Raw genomic sequence first — 10,650 nt, 5'->3', positions numbered from 1 at the left:
CAACGTGAAGCTCTAATAAAGGTAAAAGATTTCAATAAATTGCTCCGCTGAATGATGAGCCTCTCAGCTCTCTCTTGATAGTCGCCGTGGCAGATTGGAAAGCATGAAGTCCGAGCCAATGGCGGTGAGCGCGATCAACTATTGGTTAAGAGAGCGATCACTGCCAGCCCGTGACTCCGCCCATGTTAGTAAGATATGGAATCTACTGGCGCCAGTTCCGACAGAACACAGGCACAATTCATTAATGAAACTTCGCTCCGCGTCAGACAACCGCAGAGTTTTTAGGGAGAGCTTTAACAATTGGCCTGCAGACAGTGCAAGCAGTACCGAATTACGAATGTCAACAGACATCTTGAGGATTAACATTCTTTGAAAAGGACTAACACGGGATAAAATAAACAGTGGATTGAAGTGCTGAAATGCTACTTTGCGCCGTAAGTATCCGTCGATGGCTGTTTTAAATTGCGTGCGGTTCAGCATGCAATGCAGTTGTTAAATTTACAGGTTGTCAGGTTTACACTCTTTTGCGTGTTAAAGTGAGATGATTATGTTTTACGAATTTATTAGATATTTTCACGATCCTTAGATCTGTCAAAAGCACTCTTGTACGGTACTTAAAGTTAAAACCTACACTAACTAATGTATTATTCTTTTGCAGGTGTTCCTGAGGATTGTTGAAAGAAAAGAAGCAGGACGTATATCCCCCAAAATTAAGGGCATTTGAAGAAAGTGAATAGGGCATAACAGAATTTTTTTCCCCCTTTTCTTTTTTTTTTTTTTTTTTTTTTTTTAAGTTAAATACAGTAGGCTAATTACAAATATTTTAACAATCTACGGTACCATAGTGGTCTTCTGGGGTCTGTTAGAATCCAATACGTTTTTAGTAGCCATCTCAAACGTTTCGAAACATTTTCTAAGAAAGGACCCTTTAGACATGGAGGTTGCGGCCGATCAGTCTCGATGGATGGCCCATCATCATGCGGTACTCAACAGCCAGCACCCAGAGTCCCATCACCACGGGCTTACACACAATTACATGGAGCCCATGGCGCCTCTTCTGCCCCCGGACGAGGTGGATGTGTTCTTGAATCACTTGGACTCGCAGGGCAACCCCTACTACTCCAACTCTCGGGCTAGAGTCTCTTACGGACAAGCGCACGGTAGGGTGCTGCTTTAAATCTAATTTAATCTCATTTGAAGGACATTTTATTCTTTGATGGTATATAACACTTTTACATATCTCACGTAAATATTTCACGAAATATTATATTGCAGTAAATTGCATGACATGTTTTGGTCGCAGTTTACAGTTCATGTTACTGTTTATTTATTTAGGTAGGCCTACATGGTGATACTAATACATTGAGATAAAATATTTAAATATTTGTGTAGCTGCTTAAGTAATACTGGTATTGTTCTTAGGCTACTACAAATTCCAATAAATTAGGCTTTTGGTAAACACTAATTTAAAATTGAGAGAGATTGTTTTGTTTCCTTAGTTGTTTGTAACTGTTGTTTTTCCAAATAGGATTTAAATAAGTAAACTAACTTGGCCCTGATGACTCTGTTTATGCCTGTTTTTAGTCAGTTGCTGTTAGTGTATGTGCGTAAGATTGAAAGCCGTATGTGTTATTTACTCTCGCTGGCTGTGAGGTGAACCGTGCGGCCTATAAAGACGGGTCTGTGTCCCATGGTTGAGACGTCTTGATTATTTTACAACGTTTATGTTAACAGTATCTCATTGTAAATACACGCTTATACACGCATGTTTGTTGTGTGCTAAACCAGCAACGCTGTGTAAACAATTAGGCTTGCAAAGGGATGACAATAGTGTATTCAGACATTTCTGATATCATATTTCTGTACTGCGTGGACTGTCATCTCCACGAGGTATGTGTTGAAATGTAAGGATAAGAAGAAAGAGAAAATGTCCAGCGAATGACTTGATAAGGAAATGGAAGTTCGTGTCAGGAACAGAGAGAGAGAGTGGGGGATTCAAGGCACTTCCCGGATGCCAAATCATAACGAAAAAAATCCTGATTTACTTCTTTGTTTAAGTGTCTAATTTGTGCGAAGAACATCCTGTAGCGAGAATGCTTTCTAGGTTAACAATCCGTGAAGTTATAGGCTAGTGTTTCGCCTTTGTGAGCAAATTTTACGTCTCTATTTCTTAGGGAGTAAAGTGCGTTTTTATTGCGAAAATCACGTCGAGACTGAAAAAAATATTAAGCGCTCGCTATCTATTTGAACAAAGACTAGACTGACGGGTAAATCTGCATTGTTTTATCAGAGTGTTGCGTAATTGATATTTAGGACACTTTTATTTGCCCTCAATGTCGAGTGTCAACAGGTGCGAGTCGGACTTGTTTGAAATGTCGTAGGCTGGTGCAGTAGCATAAAAAGTTGGCGTCTCAACGTCAAAGGAAATACAATGTGTTTTATCATGTCGAATTGGGCTTTATGTTTGTTTCTGTCCTCTATTTCTCAGCTCGTCTCACGGGAAGTCAGGTCTGCCGGCCACACCTCATACACAGTCCCGGTATCCCGTGGCTGGACAGCGGGAAGGCAGCGCTCTCCGCCGCCCACCACAACGCCTGGGCGGTCAGTCACTTCAGCAAGCCCGGCCTACACCACGCTAGCGCCGGTTATCCGTGCAGCAGCAGCTCCAGCACCGCTCCCGTTTCCTCCCTCACATCCGCAACCCACTCTAGTCCGCATCCCCTCTATAATTTCCCCCCAACCCCTCCGAAAGACGTCTCACCCGACCCTGGTCCTTCTTCCCCGACATCCACCACTACAAGAATGGACGAAAAGGAGTCCATTAAGTACCATGTGTCCATAGCTGATGGGATGAAAATGGAGGGATGTAGCCCTCTCCGGGGAAGCCTTGCAATGAGTGCCCAAACACAGTCCACGCATCATCCCATCCCAACCTACCCGACATACTCTCTACCCACGCCGCACGAGTACGGCGGCGGTCTGTTTCACCCGGGTACACTCCTCAGTGGATCAGCTTCCAGTTTCGCACCTAAATGTAAAAGCAAGACACGATCGTGCTCAGGTGAGTTTCATAAGTTCTGAATCACTTATTTCATTAGTTAACAGGCCTATTTAGAGACACTCGCACTGGGTTAAGAGAGTATTTTTTTTTTCTTTCAACAAAGCCATTGTATGTCTGTTTTTATGTACATGTATTATTTACATTTTAAATGTACAATTAGTGAGGATATGGGGATTTGTTTATTGTATAGCATTTAGAAATGATTTGGCCAAATACACAGGCATTCCCAGTGTTTTATTGGTGCAGAAATAGTTGTTTAGTCCCCTTCAGTATTTTTTACCCCACGATCACATCTTTTCGTCACAACGTTTTTAGTCTGAACAGGGGTTGTACTTAGGCTATATATTTATCTATGATAAGTTCGACCGTCAATTTAGCAATCTCCCTCGAAGCAATTCTAGACATCAAAAATAATGTTATTACTTTTTTTTAGCACCAGCACGTTAAATAAATAATTTCGATAAGAGAATACTTTCGAACAATTATTGATTCAGATATAATAAACATCAGGTATCAGTGGTGTTTTAATGACCTGATTAAAATTATATAGGACCTATATATATAGGCCTATATATATATACACACACATAAATAAATAAATGTGGAGGGAAAGTTTTTGGCGAGGTTGCAGTAAGTAGTTATCAATTAATACACGTCTTTTTCTACAAAGATTAGATTTTCATTTTATTTATTTATTTTTTGCTTGTTGGGTCATTAATATGAATGATTGGATTTGTTGGCGGGTCTACTTCTTGCCTCACGCCATGTTTTGCTTTAAATTGAGCCTTTATTGCGTTTAAAACTACGATGAGTCACGACGCGCTGGCTCCAGTCATATCCTGTATACCTTCGGCTGAGCAAATCACGACATGCTCCCCCCTCCGCCCTCCCACGACCCCAATACTAACAAAATCCCGGCGGGACAAGCCTTCCCAGGCGACAGGACCCTGCTGTTTTTGTGCACGAACTGGGCCTGCTGCACTGCTCAAGAACAATTATTATTATTAATAATAGAATTGTTACTGATAACACTACATCACAGAGACAATCTAACACAAATAACTATAGAATGTGCTCTACAAAATAATTACATATTAAGCAGCTACACAATGTTCATTATTATTGCTCATTATTATGTAGCAATACAATAACACAAATAGCTACTGTAATGCAAAATGTGGCCTAATGATGATTGTAAAAATATTTTAGCTAACATCTAAATTTGGCAAAACTATATTTGTGTTCTGTAAAACAAAATATTTTTTAAGTTGCAATAGTATTACAAGAAAAAGTTTGTTGGAGAAAGGAACATTTTTGAAGGCTTCATGATGAATGCTAACAGCATAGCACATTATAATTGATCTAAGCTGGAGTTATGTAAAGTATAAACAATCAAGCCAATCTTACAAGTTGAGCATTGAAAGAAAATATTTATCTAAACAATTAAAAAAAATCTGAAATGACTGAAAGTTTCATCCATAAAGATGAACCTTTATTAACTGAATTCATTAATGCCACACCTTTGTGTCTCAGGGATATTTTCACATAACGCTCCCAGCACCAAGTTTCAATACAGTCTGAACATGAGCGATACTGAAAACGACTGCATCACATTCACTTTATAAGAATGTCCATTGTCCAGGGTTGATTCTTTTCTCTGGTCAGGGTGGGACAGCAACTATCTCACATTATAATGTAAATAATAGAGAGATGCTCAGGGGAGAAAGGAGGAAAATTATTTAAATTAAAGCACCAGGCCCTTTCCAGCAGGTTAGATAGCTTTACTATGGTGTGACACCTGAGAATAGGACAAGCTTGGAAACCAAGGGTGGTTGATAAACATGAGTGGGAGTGTAAAACATGCAGTTAACTCAAATTCTTAACCACTGCTCTGTCCTTAAGTTGTCTTGAAAATGTTGCAACAAAATTGAATAATGTTTGGTGTTAAGTGACAACATTGTGAATGCTTTCCGTAATAGATAAGTAAAAAGGTTTACATGTAAGAGCACAACTGCTTACCGTCCACATTGTCATGCTGGGTGAAACATATTATTTCATACACAAAGACATGCACATGTAATGCAATGCTGTTTTTGAACTGGCATCCAGCACAGATGAGAAATTCCAATGACATTACTGTCAATGTGAAAGTAATATTAGACGTTGCTAATTAAGGTTTTTCTTTGTTCATTCTGTGCCTCTTCATGACCCAATATAACTGTATTGTAAATGGAGTTTGAACCTCTTAATTATATAAATTTCCCTTTGCTTTTCTCCACTTGAATTCTGCACAGAGGGGCGTGAGTGTGTGAACTGCGGAGCCACCTCCACCCCACTGTGGCGGCGGGATGGAACGGGCCACTACCTCTGCAACGCGTGTGGCTTGTATCACAAGATGAACGGCCAGAACCGGCCCCTCATCAAGCCAAAGCGCAGACTGGTGAGTAGATAGACTTCCAGAATTCCCTCAATTCCAATCACACATTAGAAAGAGGGCTAAATATGAGTACAGAGCAGAGAGCCTGAGCACAATTCCAGGAAAGTTATATTTTCCCTATAATCTTCCTGGAATTGTTTGTCGCCCTCACCTCCTGGTGATCCCCTACTCTGCCTGTTACAATTCTGCTACTATTGCTATTGTTACTGCTATCATTATTGCTTCTAGTTCTGATACCGTCACTGATACCAATGCCCACGCCGGTACAATTATTACAACTCCACACTGAGTGAAAAACAGCATGCTTATCGACCTGTTGCCACACCACTGCCTGAGCGCATTTGTTTGTTGGAGCTTACTGTACTTTTTCTGGGGGCGTTTAGAAAGCCACATGTCCTTGGTTTTGTTTTGCAGGGCTTGTGTATGATTCTGGTTGCATTTTAGACCCATTGCCAGCTTATGATTCTCTCATTTCATCTCCATAGGATATGATTTTTAAAAGCTGATTTTTGCTTGTTTGATTTTTCCTTGCTTATTTGTTTTTAACTTGGTAACTTTTTGTATTGAGATGATTGATAGAAAACAAAACTAGTGTATAGTTTTAAATTCCAGTGTTTGTGTTTGTGTTTTACCCATTGAGAGATCAAAAATTAAGATATATGAAAAGCCAAACTTGATTACTTTTGTTATTATTGTGCAATTTTTCTATGGGTCATGGACAGCTTCACTCTATGCATTTATTAATATATAAGCCTGATACATTGTTGGAAACAAATGCTGAGACCCTATGCTAGAGGAATTCATTTTATTTAAAAGGTGACAATTTATCAAAAATCAACATTCTATGAAAACTTCTGACTCTTAAAGAATATAAGAATGATAATTTTGAAGACTGTAGATACATTTTCTTTTCACACAATCTTATTTTTTATATTTTATTGGGTGAAACTCTGTGTCTCTTTTACTCTGTTACAGAGTCATTTCTCAGTCTTTCACATGTGATGTAATATTATCATAGAGATTAGTTTGAAAACCCAACAATGTGTATAATTGAGTGAGACTGTCTTTGTCTATCAGCCATGTGTCTTAATTTAATTTTCACTAGGCTAAGTGACCATCAGAGTGTAAATTTAAGTGTCTCAGAGGGAATCTTATTTTCGCTTTTGTAAAGGAGACACATACATAGCACGAGATCAACAAACCTTATACAGAATAAAAAATATATAGTGACATATTCAAAGAGGATTTGAAAGAAGATTGAATTGTTAGACTTTAATAACCAATTATGATGATTATTATCTTTATTATTTTTAGTAGTTGTAGTTCAGTTTTTCTTTCCTTCGCTTTTTTTGTTGTTTTCCATATAGTCTATTTTCTTTCTCTTCTTTCTTTCTTTCTTTCTTTCTTTCTTTCTTTCTTTCTTTCTTTCTTTCTTTCTTTCTTTCTTTCTTTCTTTCTTTCTTTCTTTCTTTCTTTCTATATGTTCTCATAAAGAAAAAAGGCCACAGGGTTTTCCATGGAGTCAATGTGCTGGCCCATGCTTTTGCATTTTGGTCTGAAGTGTTTTCAGAGCGCTGTTCAAAGGCCATCCAGTTGTTTCCTATCCGGATATCTGCCCGGGCCCGATAAGGAAGCCAGGCTCCCGGGTGTTTCCGTCTTTAACAAACCCGGCTGAATTTTCTCTGGCCTCGGCAGGCCAGAATGACATCTACTGTAAAGCGATTATCAGAGCACTATGTGTGAAGGGGCTGGGGCAGGGATTGGAAAATAAATGGATTTATACTCTTTGCTCTCTTGTTTGTCATGCTCGACTGGCGCTGAGCTGGAGTATCGGAATGTGTTTTTGTTGTCGTCTGCGTTTTGTTTAATTTGACTCTTGCCAGCGTTTTTATTTAGAGCCTCGATTTTGCAAAAGTTTTAAAGGAATAATTATGTAAATCGTTAATGAACACAAAACGCATAGGACTGTATAGCCTAGTTTGGGCGGCTGGTGAATTAGCCTACGTTGTATGCTATAAATGTTTCTCATTATGTGTGAAAATTTGATACGCAAATTTGATGGGCAAAAACGAACAGAGAATTGATGAACCCTAGCAGCTGCCCCTCCCACTAAAGTGTTTGAGTCCCAACATCAAGGCGAGTAATGTATCGAAACGTAATACATGAACGTTCTGTCAAATATATTTTACGAGATGTAGCAGAATTTATTAGAAGCAGGAAAAAACAAAAAACAACGAATTTCATCGGGCACAGTTTTTTCCCCTAATCAAAGCACAAATTGGAAAATTGAATTTACCTTGTTTAAATGCACAGAATCTATTTAAGTAGCCCAAACACTGAGGCGACTCCCTTAAATAGATTTCATATGTTCAGAACGCATTTGCTTTCATGTTATTTGGGGATAGTTTTGAAATGCTGTCTAGTGGAGAGTATACACTGCAACAGTGAGTCATAATATTCGTCACTCCATCAGATTCTTATCATGAATACATTTAGGCTACTCCAAACCAAAACCCATGTAATCCCCGTTTGATAATGTGGAGAACAGAAATTGAGAAATTAAGGCTACGCAGTCCATTCGACAATAATATTCAAGAAAATGAAACAAGAAAAAAAAAATAACATATTTGATAAACAAGCCATAAGCACGATAGGCCACAATGTTGCATCTTGGCCCATGAATGTGTCTGCTATTTTACGACTTCAAACGCGACGTGTCCAATCAGAATTCAGGCCTACAGTTGGAAATATCCGTTTTATAGGCTAATGCAACTCTTTAGAAGTGCATGGGGAACTTATAAAGCAACTGAAAATGTTTCTAAAATATACAGAAACATCATAGCTATTTTACTTTTGAACACAGTATTTATATTCTGTCATTCTTGTCTTTATACAGTCTGCTGCAAGGCGAGCCGGCACCTGCTGCGCGAACTGCCAGACAACCACGACCACACTGTGGCGGCGCAACGGGAACGGTGACCCGGTGTGCAACGCCTGCGGGCTCTACTACAAACTTCACAACGTAAGAATTAAGAGCCGCAAACATTGAAAGTGACAGAAAAGTGGTCAAGTGGGCGGACAGCTCGTATCGATTTAAAACAGGGAAGAGTGAGGCCGGGTCGCAAAGCCGGCTTTCCCTGTCAACCAGAAACCCTTGGCCGTTTTTCTTTTTAGATTAATCCAGCTTTGTTTCAGAGGAGGGCGTTATTCCCAGGAGGGACGCCAGGGCGGGTCTGCCATTCAAGATACGGCGTCAGTTATATCAATTCGGAGTTGTCTGGAACTAGCCTTTTAAATGTAAAGCTTGGCTGCGATCTCTATTTATCCGATGAATAAATACATTTCACATTAATGAAACGAGCGAAACAAAGAAAAAAAGAGCAAACGGTATTTCGTGACAGCTGAGCTGGTGAATGTTTTTTTTCCTACTTGAAATTCAGCCCTAAATAGATAGCTAATATAGGCAACAGTATACACTTTGTTGAATAATTTGTATAATATAGGCTATAACAAGTATGCATAAATAGATGTTTATATAGCATCAAAACATATGATCAAATAATAAAGTGATTATAATAAAGTGTTATCTTTCTAAAGGAAATGTAAGGAAATATCTTTTTTGGAACAAAAATAATTTCCCACTTTGGCAAGCATAGGAACACCGTTGCAGACTTTTTATAACTGCTGATGTAAAATCACCTCTCTGTTGCTATCATCATTAACCTATCATATCTCTCTTTCCCTGTAGGTCAACAGACCACTGACCATGAAAAAAGAGGGCATCCAAACACGCAACCGCAAGATGTCCAGCAAGTCCAAGAGGAGTAAGCGATCCGGCGAGGGTTTCGAAGAGTTTTCCAAGTGCATGCAGGACAAGACCTCTCCGTTTGGCAGTGCCAGTGCTCTGGCAAGCCACATGCCACATATGGGCCACCTGCCACCTTTCAGCCATTCCGGGCACATGCTGCCCACACCGACTCCCATACACCCAACGTTCGGTCACCCTCACCATTCCACCCGCTCTCCTGCCTGGGCTGAACCTCACTGAAGTCCCACATTCTCACAGCATCCCCTCTACAGAGGCCTTGCATTAGCTTCTCCATACCGAACATCCCCATGCACCCCCTGTCAAGAAATCTTCCACATGGCGAGGGATGCGAAGAGGTTTGCATTGGGTTAGTTCCTGGTTGGACACTGCTGAGGAAGGTGTCATCACATCAACGACCACGTCAACTTGTATAGAGGACGGTTTTGCGCATTTAAAAACACCTCTTCTTCTAATGGCTCACAAGATGCTGAGGATGTTCACAGATAGAGCAGAGAGTGAGAGAGAGCTTTGTTTGCTTTTAGCTTCTCACGTTGGTACTGTCCTGAAAGAGAGGATGTGTTTTTACAGAATCATTGTGTGGCAGTTCCATTGAGGACAGTCATTTCTGGACTTCTTAGATTTGGCTCTCTGCAAGGACTCACTCTTACTGACTGTGTACATGAAGAGTCAAGAGAGAGAGAGAGAGAGAGAGAGAGAACATTAACTTTATCCCCCTAACATGCTGGAATACACCCCCTTGGGCATGACTGCCACTGAATGGACTCTATGGATACGACTTAAAAACAAACAAATGTTTATAAAGGTTAATTGTTATTATCGTTATTGTTATAATTGTTATTATGATAATTTATTTTCACTCTATCTCTTTTTTCGCTTTCCTCAGAGCACATTGTTATATTATAAATATTATTTGATTGTTATTGATGAAAATGAGCTGTACGTTTTTATCATTTTCCATTACACAAATAAAGGAAATAAAGTTTTAATACTTAATAATTTCAGTTAATCATTTGAGTACTTCCTTGCTAATGTTATGTGAAAGCAAAGTTGTTTTCACAGTCGCTACTCACTTTAATGGAGATGTTTCTGTGGCTTCAGACCGGTTTGATCATATATGTTTGCGACTCGAGGGCATTATATTTCCCCGCAGTCACTGTAGTTTAATATGAGAAACATACACAAATGCCAAAACATGCATGAGGCCAAACACAAACACACCCAAGCACTCAGATACGCTGCTGTTCTATATACTAAGTGTCAAATGGAATTTCATGTAGACATCTCTGAGCTCTTAAATGTAAGCAATATCAGATGCACACGCTA

The 10,650-nt window shown here is 39.5% G+C and overlaps 1 protein-coding gene across 1 annotated transcript; it reads left to right on the top strand.

The window, feature by feature from the left end:
- The first annotated feature begins 214 nt into the window (after positions 1 to 214).
- Positions 215 to 10,322, top strand: LOC127626291 (GATA-binding factor 2-like). Its single transcript, XM_052101986.1, has 6 exons — positions 215 to 434; positions 659 to 1,160; positions 2,489 to 3,061; positions 5,356 to 5,501; positions 8,395 to 8,520; positions 9,247 to 10,322. The coding sequence occupies exons 2-6, from the start codon at positions 935 to 937 to the stop codon at positions 9,544 to 9,546; spliced, it is 1,371 nt and encodes a 456-aa protein (XP_051957946.1). The 5' UTR covers positions 215 to 434; positions 659 to 934; the 3' UTR covers positions 9,547 to 10,322.
- Positions 10,323 to 10,650: the final 328 nt, after the last annotated feature.

The sequence above is a fragment of the Xyrauchen texanus genome, chromosome 32 (assembly GCF_025860055.1).
Source record: "Xyrauchen texanus isolate HMW12.3.18 chromosome 32, RBS_HiC_50CHRs, whole genome shotgun sequence".
NCBI classification, from domain to species: Eukaryota; Metazoa; Chordata; class Actinopteri; order Cypriniformes; family Catostomidae; genus Xyrauchen; species Xyrauchen texanus.
Note: the sequence above shows the minus strand (reverse complement) of the source record. Positions and strands in the feature narration are given on the sequence as shown.

Bases quoted from the DNA above. Each gene is read 5' to 3' on its own strand.
- LOC127626291 (XM_052101986.1), top strand. From the start codon at position 935: ATGGAGGTTGCGGCCGATCAGTCTCGATGGATGGCCCATCATCATGCG. The intron at 3,062-5,355 runs GTGAGTTTCATA...AATTCTGCACAG, and splicing joins CAAGACACGATCGTGCTCAG to AGGGGCGTGAGTGTGTGAAC. The intron at 8,521-9,246 runs GTAAGAATTAAG...CTTTCCCTGTAG, and splicing joins TCTACTACAAACTTCACAAC to GTCAACAGACCACTGACCAT.